Source organism: Schistocerca gregaria, chromosome 2 (genome assembly GCF_023897955.1).
Source record: "Schistocerca gregaria isolate iqSchGreg1 chromosome 2, iqSchGreg1.2, whole genome shotgun sequence".
NCBI lineage: Eukaryota > Metazoa > Arthropoda > Insecta > Orthoptera > Acrididae > Schistocerca > Schistocerca gregaria.
Window position 1 is genome coordinate 33747722 of NC_064921.1, and position 18065 is coordinate 33765786.

Sequence of the window (18065 nt, forward strand, 5' to 3'; positions counted from 1 at the left end):
GTATCAAAAGCAATTTTGAAAAAAAAAAATATATTAATGTTTTTCATGTAGTTGTTCTGCTGGCCACGGTGACTGAGTGGTTCTAAGCGCTTCAGTCCGGAACCGCGTGACTGCTATGACCGCAGGTTCGAATCCTGCCACTGGCATGGATGTGTGTGATTCCTTACGTTAGTTAGCTTTAATTAGTTCAAAGTTTTTGGGGACTGATGACCTCATATGTTAAGTCCCATAGTGCTCAGAGCCATTTGAACCATTTTGTAGTTTTCTATTACGTCTTCCAGCAAATCTTAATCTTTCTCTTGTTTTTAATAATGCTGGTTTTACGTGCACCTTCTGTTTCATATGTCTTCTTAAGTATCACTCATAAGTACATGAATTACGAGGGGGCTCAAGAAGTTTTAATACTAACCTTTCAATTGGATACCATTTGACTATTTAGTACCTTATGTTTATCTACCAGAACTGCTGTTCATTACATCAAGTGGAAATTTTGTCCAAGTTCTTCTGAATTTGTGATTATCCGATGAGGGATAAATTCCTATAAATGACAGCATCTTCAATGCACAGCCTGTTGAGCCTGGTGGTGCAGTGGTAAAGCAGGTGCACAGAAACTGAAAAGCTGCATGATCAAATCACATTCACACCTCAAATTTTCAGTCTGCGTTTAACATCACTTTCACCTTGTAGTGAGAGGAACGTCCATCAGGGTCGACATGTTGTTGGGATTCCACATTAAACTGTAGAAACAACAAATGTATTGGTCCCAATCACTATTTATTTATATCCATGACAGGTTTTTAAGGTTTAAACTCCCATCATGGATTTACATTTTTCGGTATGGCATTTATACGTATGTTGTTACTTGACTTGTGGCACTGTATACTGCAGAAACAGTACCAGTATTCGGTTTTTTTTTTTTTTTTTTTTTTTAAGTAAAAAATAAATTTATATCTAAAGCTGAAAGTAACATAAAGTAAAACAGAATACCTCCAGAGGTTACAGGCTCCTTTCTGTTTCATTGCACGTAACATGGAGAACAGTGTCTGGAAACTGATAGGTGAAAATAACATGTAGCAGCAGAAAAACATTGTCTTGAAGTACATAGAATATCTATGGTAATAACATTATTACATCAAAATAGGATTTAAGGGATTGTGGAGATCATTGTTTGAGTTGCTGACTACGTGTTGGAATAGATATTTCAGGTGGTATACAGATCTGCTTCTTTCAAGTTAGTATAGCTTAAATATGTATAATAGCTTTATATAATCAGGTGACATGCTACAAACTGTAAGTACAATAATTATTTTGCCAAAGTTGGTAAAATTAATACATAAATAACAGTTCTGACAGGGATTCAGAGACAGGGATGAAAGCATGGAGACCGAGACAGAGGTAAGAAGGGGGGGGGGGGGGGGGGGGGGAGGCAGACAGAGAAATTCAGATATAAAGGGTGAAAGATGTGAAGGAGCACAACAAACTTTTCCAAAGCAAGGTTATTTTAAGATTATATCTGTCAGATGTAATGACTAAGTAAACGTTGGAGTAATATGTTGGTTAATGCTTTGAAATATGGAGATAAGATATGCAGTTTATGATGTTTGTAGTTGTACTTAATTACCTAGAAAAGGTATTGCATGGAAGATGTTATTTTCTTTTTGTTTCTCATTATGTGATTGATTTGCCACTACGGAGTGTTCTATGGTATCTACTATGGAGCTGTTATAGCAATTTGCAATAGCTGTTTTGTTTTATTAGTACAGCAATAGCCAATCACCTGCATGAAATAAAGCAACATGTCAATGAAACAAGTATGAGCATCCTACACTACCAACCTAAAGGCAAAGACCTTGACATCCTTGAAACACTCAAAATTTACAAACAACAATGGAAACAACCTGAATCCATCTTAAATGATAAAAATGACAACATTTTCAATACTATCATTTTTGTTTTCGACAACAGCTGACATTATTAAATTTGCAAGGGGTGTGTATGTGCACGCGCGCATGCCCACACACACACACACACACACACACACACACACACACACACACACTCACACACACCTACATCAACTAACAACATAGATTGTCTCGCTGCAAATTTTTAAAACACAAACCAATGTATTACTTCCAACCTTTACTAAGTTATTACATGTAACAGATATAGTCTTAAGAACCCCTTGCTTTGGAAAAATACATTCTCCTCCAATCATCCTTTTATTCTCTGTTTCTTAATGTCTCTCTATCTCTCCCTCCCTCTCTCTCCTCTCTCTCTCTCTCTCTCTCTCTCTCTCTCTCTCTCTCTCTCTCTCTCTCTCTCTCTCTCTCTCTGCCTCTGCCTCCATCCTTTCATCCCTATCTCTGAGTCCCAGCCAAAATCGTTATTCATGTATTAATTTGGCAACATAATTATTGTGCCTGCAGTTTGCAGCATTTCACATGGTTATGTAAATGAAATGAAATGTAAGGAATAAAACTTGACAGAATCAGATCTGTATACCACATGAAATATCTATTCCAACACATGTATTCAGCAACTCAAACAAAGGTCTCCACAATCCTTTAAAACTTATTCTGAAGTAATAATGTTGCTATGATACATATTCTTTGTACTTCGAGACAATGTTTCTCTGCTGCTGCGTGTTCTTTTCCCTAACTAGTTTCCAGACATCATCTCTACATGTGATGTGTAATGAAAGAGAAACTTGTTTTATTTTCGCCTTTAGATATACATTTATATTTAGTCAAAAAACCCTCCAAAACCACACTCTGAAACAATGCTTATGTTTTTGTCGTATTAACACCTGTAAATCCACCTGATGATGTGGGTTTAATCCTTCAAAACACATTGTGGATTAAAGAAACAGTGCTGATAATGGTAAAGTTGTTGCTTCATTCAATAAATGAAGAAAGGCAATCCTGGCCTTATGACTTACCTTACAAGATAGATTGAAGAAAGCCAAACATGTGTTTATAGCAGTTAAAGATTCAGTGCAAGCTTTTGACAGTGTTGACTAGACGCTGCTGTCTGAGAATTCTGCAGGCAGTAGGATTGAAATAATAGGGAGGAAAAAGCTTATTTACAGCCTGAGACATATGGATGGGAAGTGAAGTTCAGGGACAACAAGAAAAAACTGTTGACGTTTCCTGATGACAATATAATTTTATCAGAGAGCAAAGGGCTTGGAAGAGCAACTGTGCAAAATACATAATGTCTTCAAAATAGGATATAAGATGAACATCAACAAAATTAAATGATGGTATTGGAATGTACGTGATTTAAACCAACCAGTGCTCAGGGAATTAGGTTAGCAAGTGATATACTAAAAGTGCTAGAGTTTTGTTATTTGGGCAGCGTATTAACTGGATGGTGGTTGAAGTAGAGAGGATATAAAATGTAGACCGGCTATAACATTTCAGAAAAAGAGGAATTCGTTAACATTTAATAGAAATGCTGAAGTTTAGATGGGTAGATTGGGTAACAAATGAGGAATCACTGAATCAAACTGGAGGAAAAGGAAATTTGCCACAACATTTGAGTAAAAGGTGATGTTGGTTGTAGGGGCACATCCTGAGGCATCAAGGAATCATCAATTTGGTAATGGTGGAAAATGTATTGGAGTAAAAATTGTAGAGGGAGACCAAGGGACATATACAATAAGCATTTTGCAGTTGGGATGACTTTTGCACTGGTAGACTAGCATGGAGAGCTGCATCAAACCAGTCTTGGACTGAAAACTGTAACAAAATCAAATGTTTTTGGATATCAGGTCTCATTTTACTTTCAAAACTACATAAAGAAATAATTTTAAAAATTAGATTGCCAGGTTGGCACAAAGCAAATGAAACTGTGCAGTTGTTGTTTTTGTGGTGGTCTTCAGTCCTGAGGCTGGTTTGATGCAGCTTTCCATGCCACTCTATCCTGTGCAAGCATCTTCATCTCCCAGTACCTACTGCAACCTACATCCTTCTGAATCTGCTTAGTGTATTCATCTCTTGGTCTCCCTCTACGATTTCTACCCTCCATGCTGCCCTCCAGTACTAAATTGGTGATCCCTTCATGCCTTAGAACATGTCCTACCAACCGATCCTTTCTTCTTGTCAAGTTGTGCCACAAACTTCTCTTCTCCCCTGTCCTATTCAGTATCTCCTCGTAACTTATGTGATCTACCCATCTAATCTTCAGCATTCTTCTGTAACACCACATTTCGAAAGCTTCTATTCTCTTCTTGTGCTAACTATTTATTGTCCATGTTTCACTTCCATACATGGCTACACTCCATACAAATACTTTCAGAAACGACTTTCTGACACTTAAATCTATATTTGATGTTAACAAATTGCACTTCTTCAGAAACGCTTTCCTTGCCATTGCCAGTCTACATTTTATAACCTCTCTACTTCGACCATCATCAGTTATTTTGCTCCCCAAATAGCAAAACTACTTTAAGTGTGTCATTTCCTAATCTAATTCCCTCAGCATCACCCAACTTAATTTGACTACATTCCATTATCCTCGTTTTGCTTTTGTTGATGTTGATCTTATACCCTCCTTTCAAGACACTGTCCATTCCGTTCAACTCCTCTTCCAAGTCCTTTGCTGTCTCTGACAGAATTACAGTGTCATCGGCGAACCTCAAAGTTTTTATTTCTTCTCCCTGGATTTTAATACCTACTCCGAATTTTTCTTTTGTTTCCTTTACTGCTTGCTCAATATACAGATTGAATAACATCGGGGAGAGGCTACAACCCTGTCTTACTCCCTTCCCAACAACTGCTTCCCTTTCATGTCCCTCGACTCTTATAACTGCCATCTGGTTTTTTGTACAAATTATAAATAGTCTTTCGCTCCCTGTATTTTACCCCTGCCACCTTTAGAATTTGAAAGAGAGTATTCCAGTCAACATTGTCAAAAGCTTTCTCTAAGTCTACAAATGCTAGAAACATAGGTTTGCCTTTCCTTAATCTTTCTTCTAAGATAAGTCGTCAGGTCAGTATTGCCTCACGTGTTGCAGTATTTCTACGGAATCCAAACTGATCTTCCCCGAGGTCGGCTTCTACTAGTTTTTCCATTCGTCTGTAAAGAATTCGAGTTAGTATTTTGCAGCTGTGGCTTATTAGACTGATTGTTCGGTAATTTTCACATTTGTCAACACCTGCTTTCTTTGGGATTGGAATTATTATGTTCTTCTTGAAGTCTGAGGGTATTTCGCCTGTTTCATACATCTTGCTCACCAGACGGTAGATTTTTGTCTGGACTGGCTCTCCCAAGGCCGTCAGTAGTTCCAATGGAATGTTGTCTACTCCGGGGGCCTTGTTTTGACTCAGGTCTTTCAATGCTCTGTCAAACTCTTCACGCAGTATCGCATCTCCCATCTCATCCTCATCCACATCCTTCTCCATTACCATAATATTGTCCTCAAGTACATCACCCTTGTATACACCCTCTATATACTCCTTCCACCTTTCTGCTTTCCCATCTTTGCTTAGAACTGGGTTTCCATCGGAGCTACCGAGCGAGGTGGCGCAGTGGTTAGCACACTGAACTCGCATTCGGGAGAACGACGGTTCAATCCCGTCTCCGGCCATCCTGATTTAGGTTTTCCGTGATTTCCCTAAATCGTTTCAGGCAAATACCGGGATGGTTCCTTTGAAAGGGCACGGCTGATTTCCTTCCCAATCCTTCTCTAACCCGAGCTTGTGCTCCGTCTCTAATGACCTCGTTGTCGACGGGACGTTAAACACTAACCACCACCACCACCATCTGAGCTCTTGATGTTCTTATAAGTGGTTCTCTTTTCTCCAAAGGTCTCTTTAATTTTCCTGTAGGCAGTATCTATCTTACCCCTAGTGAGATAAGCCTCTACATCCTTACATTTGTCCTCTAGCCATCCCTGCTTAGCCATTTTGCACTTCCTGTCGATCTCATTTTTGAGACGTTTGTATTCCTTTTTGCCTGCTTCATTTACTGCATTTTTATATTTTCTCCTTTCATCAATTAAATTCAGTATTTCTTCTGTTACCCAAGGATTTCTACTAGCCCTTGTCTTTTTACCTACTTGATCCTCCACTGCCTTCACTACTTCATCCCTCAAAGCTACCCATTCTTTTTCTACTGTATTTCTTTCCCCTATTACTGTCAGTTGTTCCCTTATGCTCTCCCTGAAACTCTGTACAACCTCTGGTTCTGTCAGTTTATCCAGGTCTCATCCCCTTAAATTCCCACCTTTTAGCAGTTCCTTCAGTTTTAATCTACAGTTCATAACCAATGGATTGTGGTCAGAGTCCACATCTGGCCCTGGCAATATCTTACAATTTAAAACCTGGTTCCTAAATCTCTGTCTTACCATTATATAATCTATCTGATACCTTCTAGTATCTCCAGGATTCTTCCATGTATACAACATTCTTTTATGATTCTTGAACCAAGTGTTAGCTATGATTAAGTTATGCTCTGTGCAAAATTCTATTAGGTGGCTTCCTCTTTCATTTCTCTCCCCCAATACATATTTGCCCTCTATGTTTCCTTCTCTCCCTTTTCCTACTCTTGAATTCCAGTCACCCATGACTATTATATTTTCTTCTCCCTTCATTACCTGAATAGTTTCTTTTATCTCATCATACATTTCATCAATTTCTTCATCATCTGTGGAACTAGTTGGCATATAAACTTGTACTACTGTAGTAGGTGTGGGCTTCGTGCCTATTTTTGTCACAATAATGTGTTTACTATGCTGTTTGTAGTAGCTTATCCTCACTCCTATTTATTTATCCATTATTAAACCTACTCCTGCATTACCCCTATTTGATTTTGTATTTATAACACTGTATTCACCGGACAAAAAGTCGCGTACCTCCTGCTACCGATCTTGACTAATTCCCACTATTTATAACTTCAACCTACCCTTTTTAAATTTTCTGACCTACCTGCCCGATTAAGGGATCTGACATTTCACGCTCCGATCCGTAGAACGCCAGTTTTCTTTCTCCTGATAACGACGTCCTGTTGAGTAGTCCCCACCCGGTGATCCGAATGGGGGACTATTTTACCTCCAGGATATTTTACCCAAGAGGACGCTATCATCATTTAATCATACAGTAAAGCTGCATGCCCTTAGGTAAAATTACAACTGTAGTTTCCTCTTGCTTTCAGCCGTTCGCAGTACCAAAACAGAAAGGCCGTTTTGTTTAGTGTTACAAGGCCAGATCAGTCAATCATCCAGACTGTTGCCCCTGCAACTACTGAAAATGCTGCTGCCCCTCTTCAGGAACCACACGTTTGTCTGGCCTCTCAACAGATTCCCCTCCGTTGTGGTTGCACCTATGGTACGGCTATCTGTATCGCTGAGGCATGCAAGCCTCCCCACCAACGGCAAGGTCCATGGTTCATGGGGGGAGGTACTGTGCAGTACAATTTTTAAAATTTATGATCTTCTAGCAATATAATGAGATCCACTGAAGATGACATATTTGTATCTAACTAACTAGATTAAATAAAAATAAAATGTAAGATGATGATGTACTTTGCAGAAGGCGAATGTTTTAAAAATTAAATCTAATTTGTGGAAACAGAAAAAACAGTGCTAGTAGTTTGTGATCTGATGAAGTGCTTGTAGTGATTCTCATCATCATCATCATTATTATTATTAAATAAAATCCATAAGAGAACATGTACACAGATGAGTACATATTTAACCGCTATGCGTTTCCTTAACAAATAAGAAATGTGTCTGGAAGTCGTCAGTTTCTGCATGCACTAAATTGTTTCAACAACTTCCAAAGATTCTGGATAAAATTACTTCTTCTGTATATTATTAACTGTGTTCATAATTTTACGTTGTAACTGTGGTCTATATTATTTATATCTGTGGATATTCAGCAAAACATGTTTGTTTTACAGTTATCATTATTTAATCATTGCTTTCAAAACCTTGAGTTTTTCATTTTAATTTGTTGTAGTATTTTCTGCTGCAAAATTTGTGTTATGATTTTGGTAGCTGAAACAGAGTTTCATCATATTTTTCCTAGTCCTTACAAAATGTTATAGTCTGTTTTTAAATGTAGTTTGAGATTATGTGATTATGTTGCAGATGACAAACAAAATGAACCTAATTTTTGAACCTGCCGACTTGGAACAGGCATCTCCTGCAACTGTTTCCCGGTGTGGAATGATATACTTAGAACCACATCAGCTGGGGTGGCGTGCTCTTCTAGCATCGTACGAAAATGTTTTGCGTGAAAAACTCCTGGATGTGCAATTAGAACTGTTGGATGAACTTATTGATTGGCTTGTGCCACCCATCTTAAGTTTCCTTCATGAATCATGCCAACTGTTTATCGAAACAAGTGAACTACACCTTTTTCATGTAAGTATAAAAATATGTGACAGACAGGTATAGCTATGTACAATGTAAAGTGAATATTTGTCTATTTCCACTGCACATACGCATTCCTTATTCTTTGGAATAATATTCTTTATCTTGACAATATAGCTGTGTTTGTTAACATTAGTCTGTATATGTAGGTTCTTATTGTTGAGAATTACCAGTGTCATTGTTGTCATTTATGGACATTTATAAACATATTAGGATGTTATTTGTAGCACACAACAAGGCAACAAGTACTGCAGAGTCTTGCATGGTCTACCAACGCTAGAAGGAGTAAAGGTAAACCTCTCACAGCAGCTGAGGTGATGGGCAGCTGACAGACTTAAAAATCAGGTTGCCTCAGTTCACACAATTTACTGGTTGGACTTATTTCTGCATCATCCTCAGATGAATTTAATATTATTAATGAAAATACAAATAAAGATACAGACAGAAATACAACACTGAGTTGCATTACTCCAGTTCTAGTTTTATTATCAACATTGTTGTTTTTTCTGCAGTTTTTCCCATGATATCCTTCACAGTGCTCATTGTGCAGTTCACACTTGAAGTGTTGATGTAGCTTGTGGAATTTCTTGTTTTGGTGGAACTTGTCGTGGAATACAAGTGTTGCAATCATGTTACCATATGTCAGAGTTCATAGTTTGCCTGTTTCCATTATTCCCACATTATGATGTCAGTTGAGTAGAAGTGGTTCCACATAGTGTTGCATTTTTGTGTGTGTATTTGGCATGTTATGTCATTGAGATTTTGATTGCTGATGTTCTTCATTGTTCTAGTACTTTTTGTGATCTCGTGCAATTGTTAATCTTAGATCGTGGGATAGGATTCGTTGATGGTTCTACATATATGCCGTCTGGCCTAGAAACCTTTTTGTGTCTTGAATTTGTTATCACTTGGCATATTTCTTGTCTTGTCATAGAGGTGTAACTTCTTACTGTTTAGCTTCCTTGTGCTGGAACCATAGGATGGCTTTAAAGTTGTTTGACCATGAGTCCTTGGAGATTCCTTTTATTGCTTTTAGTCTTAGTTTTTTTGAGTGCTAGGAGTAGGTCACTTTGAATGTGTTGTCATCAATTTCTAGCTTTTTTCCTGCATCAGTGTCTAGCTTTTTTCTGCACATTTGCAGAAAAATGTATCAATGTCATGTATGACCTCTTCTGGCTGGCATATAGTGACAGGTCACATTGTTGTGTAGTGATTTTGGCTTGCTGTGTTACTGATAGTGTCTTGTCAAGCCATGGTTGGGATTTGCTATCTCTCATTTCTGTTTGACAGGATTGCAGAGCCATTGTACATAGCTCCATGGCTTCCATTTCATGTTATAGTTATAGTAGACACCTTACTTTTTCTACTTTTCCTACGCTTTCTTAAACTGAATGTTTTGTCTATAACGGATAGCATTATGAGGTCTGCAACTGTTTATCAATACCAATAAAACAGTTGTTGCATCAGTCACTTGCTTATTTTGCCACTAAGTGTATCAGTGGTTCACATCATCATCTTCAGATGAAGAATTGTTTACTTACATGGCTTGTGTTGGTGAAGAGTACAGACATCTTTTTACAGTCACAGACTGACAGCAGTGTATAGTATGTTATTTTGTGTCTTTTGCTAATGATAAAAATTGTTGTTTCAGGAAAGTCACTTTATAGGTTAAAAACATGTGAATTTCTGACAGAAAATTGCACTTACAGGATGGTTGAGTTGTAAAAGGTCTGCATACTGCTGCCTGACGTTTGTTCTCTCCATTACATGTTACATTTACACTGTTGTCTCAAAGAAGTTGTACATGGTACATATGTGTTTCTTAACATGGAATACAGTGATACAAGGTGGTTTCTGCAAAAATGTGTTTTTCATTTAAAGTCATACATATGCCCATTCGTATTTTTAAAACAGAAAAATGTGTATTTGTAGAAAACTTTTAATCTTGTATCTCTTTATTCAATGTAAACAAACATATCTGTAACATGTACAACTTCTTTGAAATGGCAGTGTAAATATAATGTGCAGTGGAGAGGACATACATCAGGCAACAGTACATTCACCTTTTACAACCTTACTATCCCTGTAACTACAATTCACTGTCAGAAATTCACATTTTTAATGTCTGGAGTGTCTTTTATAAATCAACACTATTTATCATTAGCAAAAGACACAAAATAACCTACATTGCCCTCGGTGTGCAACTGTGAAAAGATGTATGTGCGCTACAGCGACGTCAGCCACGTAAATAAAAGATTCTCCAACTGAAGATGACAGTGTGAATCATTGAAATGTGTAATGGCAAAATAAACAAGTGACTGATCCAGAAATTGATTAATTTGTATTTATTTCAACTTCTCTAGTGTAATTTCCTTGGTATCCTGTTTGGCTTGGACTTAGTTGTTGGTAATGGCTCACTAAATTCAAAAATTGTTGTGACTACCGTATGTTTTCTTATTGGTGCTACAATTAGTGCCCAGAGGACTTTCTGGTTAATTGCCTTTCTGCCTGTGCCCCTGAGTAATACAAGATGTCTTGTGCTGGTTCCAGTGGGCCATGATTTTAAAATGTTACATAGTTAAACATCAGCTGAAGAGGTTTTACTTTCATGTGAATAATACTATGTGCAAACATTTGAGGTGCACATATTCTGTCCTGGAGGGCAGGGGGGGGGGGGGGGTGTTAATGTTATGGCAACAGGAAGGGCACCCCTTAAATTAATCATGCCAAATTCATTTGTAACCATCACCACCCTGTGCCATCATGGAAAAAATATGCAAAAGAAGAAGAAGAAATAATAATGTAACTTCTTTGGAGAGAAAATACTGAAATGAGTACATCTACAGTCTCAAGGCAGTGATCATCCACCACCATCAAATGGGGTGATTTCGGACGGTTTTTTTCATTATTTGGATTGTAACTTTCGAATATATTGTTATATTAAATTGATTGTTATGGAAGTGGTAGGGTATATGTGTAACGAATAAAATATCCTAGAACCAGAAAGTGTATGTGTAGGTATATTTATCTGAGGCACTTAAATAAAGTGTCCAAAGTCACTCCATGGATTGGTGTGATTTCGGACACGTGTTTTTTAAATCTCTGTCCGAAATTACAGTATAGAGAGGGTGAATTCGGACAGTCATTGCCTCTTTTTAAAATTCTACATGCTTTTTGTTTGATTTTGGTGACATTTTACACATTTTAAGGTAGCCCGGTGTTACGAATAAGTGTAAGACATGATCTGGCGTGAAATCCACCACCCTTTATGTTTTCCTTGGAGTTTGCTAAAAGCTTAGTCAGTGTCTGCTTCAGAAGAGACAGGAAGGCATCCTTGGAAATGGTCACACGAGTGTGTTTCTTTCAATCAGTTAATACAGCTCGCCACGCTGCTTTCATTGGCCTGAAGAAGCTTACACCGAGCAGTTGGAGGAGGTGCGTGCTATTGAGGGGAAGGAGAATGAATGAAATATTGTTCCGCTCAAACTCTTCAATGACACGTAAAGACACGTGACTGGATAAGTTGCCTCCAATCATGACTGTTGGCCCGTTTTGCTTCTTCAAATAGGTCAAAGCAATTATAAAGAACCAGTCTTCAAATAATGGCAGGTCAAACCATCCGCTTTTGTTCCTATTGAAACGGGTTCCTTGTGGTCCACCTTCTTGCCACGTGTCCCTCAAGTAATTTGATTTGTAAAGGACATATGAGGAAGCAGTTTACCAACAGCACTAGCTGCCATCATCATCATTGAGACACTAGATTTTGATGAGTCCATCACTTTTTCAGCATGCTTACTCCCTCATTTTGTAATTATCTGCTGCTTACCTGGATCATCTGACATGTTGGTTTCCTCATAGTTGATCATGTTGGTAGGTAGAAGATTTTCCAGCTTTGCCTTGATATTGGAGAAAAATATCTTACAGTCTCTTCGTTCACTTCTGCATGAGCTCGTTTAATATTTTCGCTTAAGTGAACGGAAAGATCTTCTGACTGTCGTTTGAGGAATAAATGCACCTATTCTTCTCCTGGCAAATTATTATGAAATTTCTTCTCTTTGCGACCAGAATTATCAAGGTAGACTTTAACTAAATATCTAATATCCAGTTTAGTGAAGGGAAATCCCCAATGTGCAGCCCCCAAGATACCTTGCTTCAACATTTCTGCTTCTTCTTTATTCAGCACTGGCTGTCCTCCCATTTTTTTTCGGATGTGCTTTCTGGACTTTATTTTTTGGGGTTGATTTAGGTATACCATACAAATCACACACTTTTCTGTACGATAATTTACCACTCTGAATATCACAAACTGCTTTATCTAAAAGTTCTGGGTCATAATTACACTGTACTGTAGCACCTCTCCTGCTCTTATATGTTCTTGGCATTGTCTGAAATCACTCCACACAGTACACAGTTTTACAAAAACCGTCATTATTTTGTAATGTTGCACGAGAAACTCGACAAACTTGTATAGAAATTGTCTCAATGCTGTCAGCTACTGAGCGCATCAACAATTACAGTTACAATAACGTCCTGCTCTGCGCAACAATAGAAAGTTTCCACTTTACGATAATGCATGCATTTTTGGCACTGAGACTGTTCATCAATTATTCACCTAGGGAAACAATTGATGCAAAATAAATGTTGTGGAAAGCGATAAATGCAATCTTGCAATTAAAATAATTGGTGCATGGACGTTAAAATAAGTAACTCCTTGTTTCTATGCAGTTCAAAGAGCAAATAAGCTATACTGTCCAAATTCGCCCTGATGTCCGATATCACCCCGTTTGACGCTACTGTAAAAATGAACTACTTAATAATAATATTACTCTTGGTAGAAGGTATACAAAAAGTTCTGTTTTAGTAATAACTTAATTGCTGTCTATACAGTCTATAATTTTATTGACAAAATGTGTCCTCTAGGTGCTTCTTAATTCCTTTTCAGTCATTTTCAAGATTATTCAGCAGCTTATTAGAAGGAGAACAAAAAGTGAGCACTCAATGGTTACAGTGCATTTTTCTCTTTAGCCTGGTGTGGGGATTTGCATCTACATTGAAAGGTATTCACTCATTTTAGTTTCTCAACAGAAATTTTGTATATTTAAACTACAAACTGATTGTACTTATTATTTGAATTATGATAATCGGAAAACAAAAAGCAGATTGGCTGGTCTTAAGCTGAAGTAAAAATAGATTTAAAACTCGAATTGCCTGACTGGAAGCACTAGTTGCAAATAGTTTAGGAGCATTGATTGATTTATTCCTGTTAATGTTATCTGTTAAGTATTATCCAAATTTGTTATGTTTAATTGCCATACATGCCATGCTGAAGTAGTTGATGCTTATGGACCGATGCTGTTAAGGAATGGAGGCTGGTAGAAACTAGTATTTGTAATTCCTCCATTGTAGGATCTATTGGCTGAAGAGAGGAAAACACAGGTTGAAAATTTTAGATTGAAATACAAGTGGGATGCTTTCTGCTTCTGTGTTAGAGCAGTGTAATATTAGTCTAGTGTAATAGTCAGTTTAAAGAAATGTATTAACAAACAACAGAAAGAGCAAAACAGACTAAAAGGATTACAGACATATGAAGGTGCGTACAGGCGGTTGGCGGAGTTGGTGAAGGTGGAAAGCCTCGCTCGCGGGGTGGAATCAGAGCTAACTATTTGTAGTATCGTTCCGAGAACCGATCGTGGTCCTCTGGTTTGGAGCCGAGTGGAAGGCTTAAACCAGAGGCTCAGACGATTCTGCGGAGAGCTGGGGTGCAAATTTCTCGACCTCCGCTATCGGGTGGAGAAATGTAGGGTCCCCCTGAATAGGTCAGGCGTGCACTACACGCCGGAAGCGGCTACGAGAGTAGCGGAGTACGTGTGGAGTGCACATGGGTTTTTTTTAGGTTAGAGAATTCCCTCCCTAGGCCCGACAAGACGCCTCCTGAGACGCGGCAAGGCAGGAGTAGGCAAAATGCAACAAGGAATAACAATATTAATGTGCTAATAGTAAACTGCAGCAGCGTCTATAGAAAGGTCCCAGAACTGCTCTCATTACATTAATAAACGGTCACAACGCCCATATAGTACTAGGAACAGAAAGTTGGCTGAAACCAGACGTAAACAGTAATGAAATCCTAAACTCTGATTGGAATGTATACCGCAGAGATAGGCTGGACAGTGAAGGGGGAGGCGTGTTTATAGCGATAAGAAGTGCAATAGTATCGAAGGAAATTGACGGAGATTCGAATTGTGAAATGATTTGGGTGAAGGTCACTGTTAAAGCAGGCTCAGACATGGTAATTGGATGTCTCTATAGGCCCCCGGGCTCAGCAGCTGTTGTGGCTCAGCACCTGAAGAATAATTTGGAAAATATTTCGAGTAGATTTCCCCACCATGTTATAGTTCTGGGTGGAGATTTTAATTTGCCGGATATAGACTGGGAGACTCAAACGTTCATAACGGGTGGCGGGGGCAAAGAATCCAGTGAAATATTTTTAAGTGCTTTATCTGAAAACTACCTTGAGCAGTTAAACAGAAAACCGACTCGTGGCGATAATATATTAGACCTTCTGGTGACAAACAGACCCGAACTATTTGAATCAGTTAATGCAGAACAGGGAATCAGCGATCATAAAGCGGTTACTGCGTCGATGATTTCAGCCGTAAATAGAAATATTAAAAAAGGTAGGAAGATTTTTCTGTTTAGCAAAAGTGACAAAAAGCAGATTACAGAGTACCTGACGGCTCAACACAAAAGTTTTGTCTCAAGTGCAGACAGTGTTGAGGATCAGTGGACAAAGTTCAAAACCATGGTACAATATGCGTTAGATGAGTATGTGCCAAGCAAGATCGTAAGAGATGGAAAAGAGCCACCGTGGTACAACAACCGCGTTAGAAAACTGCTGCGGAAGCAAAGGGAACTTCACAGCAAACATAAACATAGCCAAAGCCTTGCAGACAAACAAAAATTACGCGAAGCGAAATGTAGTGTGAGGAGGGCTATGCGAGAGGCTTTCAATGAATTCGAAAGTAAAGTTCTATGTACTGACTTGGCAGAAAATCCTAAGAAATTTTGGTTCTATGTCAAAGCGGTAGGTGGATCAAAACAAAATGTCCAGACACTGTGTGATCAAAATGGTACTGAAACAGAGGATGACAGACTAAAGGCCGAATTACTAAATGTCTTCTTCCAAAGCTGTTTCACAGAGGAAGACTGCACTGTGCTTCCTTCTCTAGATTGTCGCACAGTTGACAAAATGGTAGATATCGAAGTAGACGACAGAGGGATAGAGAAACAATTAAAATCGCTCAAAAGAGGAAAGGCCGCTGGTCCTGATGGGATACCAGTTCGATTTTACACAGAGTACACGAAGGAACTTGCCCCCTTCTTGCAGCGGTGTACCGTAGGTCTCTAGAAGAGCGAAGCGTTCCAAAGGATTGGAAAAGGGCACAGGTCATCCCCGTTCTCAAGAAGGGACGTCGAACAGATGTGCAGAACTATAGACCTATATCTCTAACGTCGATCAGTTGTAGAATTTTGGAACACGTATTATGTTCGAGTATAATGTCTTTTCTGGAGACTAGAAATCTACTCTGTAGGAATCAGCATGGGTTTCGAAAAAGACGATCGTGTGAAACCCAGCTCGCGCTATTCGTCCACGAGACTCAGAGGGCCTTAGACATGGGTTCACAGGTAGATGCCGTGTTTCTTGACTTCCGCAAGGCGTTTGACACAGTTCCCCACAGTCGTTTAATGAACAAAGTAAGAGCATACGGACAATCAGATCAATTGTGTAATTGGATTGAGGAGTTCCTAGATAACAGAACGCAGCACGTCATTCTCAATGGAGAGAAGTCTTCCGAAGTAAGAGTGATTTCAGGTGTGCCGCAGAGGAGTGTCATAGGACCGTTGCTATTCACAATATACATAAATGACCTGGTGGATGACATCGGAAGTTCACTGAGGCTTTTTGCAGATGATGCTGTGGTGTATCGAGAGGTTGCAACAATGGAAAATTGTACTGAAATGCAGGAGGATCTGCAGCGAATTGACGCATGGTGCACGGAATGGCAATTGAATCTCAATGTAGCGGAGTGTAATGTGATGCGAATACATAGAAAGATAGGTCCCTTATCATTTAGCTACAAAATAGCAGGTCAGCAACTGGAAGCAGTTAATTCCATAAATTATCTGGGAGTACGCATTAGTAGTGATTTAAAATGGAATGATCATATAAAGTTGATCGTCGGTAAAGCAGATGCCAGACTGAGATTCATTGGAAGAATCCTAAGGAAATGCAATCCGACAACAAAGGAAGTAGGTTACAGTACGCTTGTTCGCCCAATGCTTGAATACTGCTCAGCAGTGTGGGATCCGCACCAGGTAGGGTTGATAGAAGAGATAGAGAAGATCCAACGGAGAGCAGCGCGCTTCGTTACAGGATCATTTAGTAATTGCGAAAGCGTTACGGAGATGATAGATAAACTCCAGTGGAAGACTCTGCAGGAGAGACGCTCAGTAGCTCGGTACGGGCTTTTGTTGAAGTTTCGAGAACATACCTTCACCGAAGAGTCAAGCAGTATATTGCTCCCTCATATGTATATCTCGCGAAGAGACCATGAGGATAAAATCAGAGAGATTAGAGCCCACACAGAAGCATACCGACAATCCTTCTTTCCACGTACAATACGAGACTGGAATAGAAGGGAGAACCGATAGAGGTACTCAGGGTACCCTCCGCCACACACCGTCAGGTGGCTTGCGGAGTACGGATGTAGATGTAGATGTAGATCATATTATACATTCAAATGTATGAGGGAATAATACATTTTAAAATCAATTTCAGCCAGTCGTCTACATGAGAGAAATCTTAACTTCACCTCTTGAGGTTGTGTCTATTGCTCTACAACGATCGTCTGTGTGATCTCAGAACAGCAGATGCAGCTATGTGAAGACATCAAGTGCAATTTTTCTCACAATAACAAGTTCATCAAAAACGGTTGCAATAACTGCCAAGTATTGCAGTTTGGGCTAGATTATAAGTAAAAATGTAATTCACAACAAAATTAACTTTAAACTCGAATAGAAATATTTGTTTCACGACTGCTTCTGCTTCATGAATTTTTTGTTTTGTTTTTTAAATGTGTATAATGCACATAAGTGGGTGTGTTTCACTACAGTTCAAAGTAAATCACTATGTATAAAAAAGAATTACTGGTAGCAAAGACTAGTGCAAAAGACTATTGTGAAAATTGTCAGTACGTTATCATATTATTCGGTGTCAACAGGCGTTATGAGTTTAAGCTAACTCGTTTGACAATGCCATGGGAGAATGAATATATGATCCATTCAATAAGCAAATGATTAACCATCTTCTGTGAATACCTCAATGGAATACTGACCGATAATGTCGAAAATCACAGATAACATTACAGGGAACCCTCCCTTTCATATCTCGAGAGGTATTCCTTCCTTTCATTTTAAGGCATTTTCCAGTTTGTGCCATGAAAATTACTGTGATTTATTTGTTGAAATATTCTAGTTATTGATGAATTTATCTGGCCACATTCTTATGAGTAATTGGGGCCTCCTCGGGCAATGTATTGAACGTTATAGTCTGAACACCTTATAGGCTACATATTCATAATCAGTTAAAGCTAGAATGTCATCATGTACTGTGTATGGAATTGATACA

The 18065-nt window shown here is 38.7% G+C and overlaps 1 protein-coding gene across 1 annotated transcript in view; it reads left to right on the forward strand.

Moving 5' to 3' along the window:
• LOC126336262 (dynein axonemal heavy chain 3) overlaps window positions 1-18065 on the forward strand; it is a 1127841-nt gene that overhangs the window by 589287 nt on the left and 520489 nt on the right. Inside the window, exons 32-33 of the mRNA XM_049999758.1 lie at window positions 8096-8371; window positions 13323-13437. Of these exons, the coding sequence (XP_049855715.1) occupies window positions 8096-8371; window positions 13323-13437 (391 nt within the window). The remainder of the gene's footprint in view (window positions 1-8095; window positions 8372-13322; window positions 13438-18065) is intronic.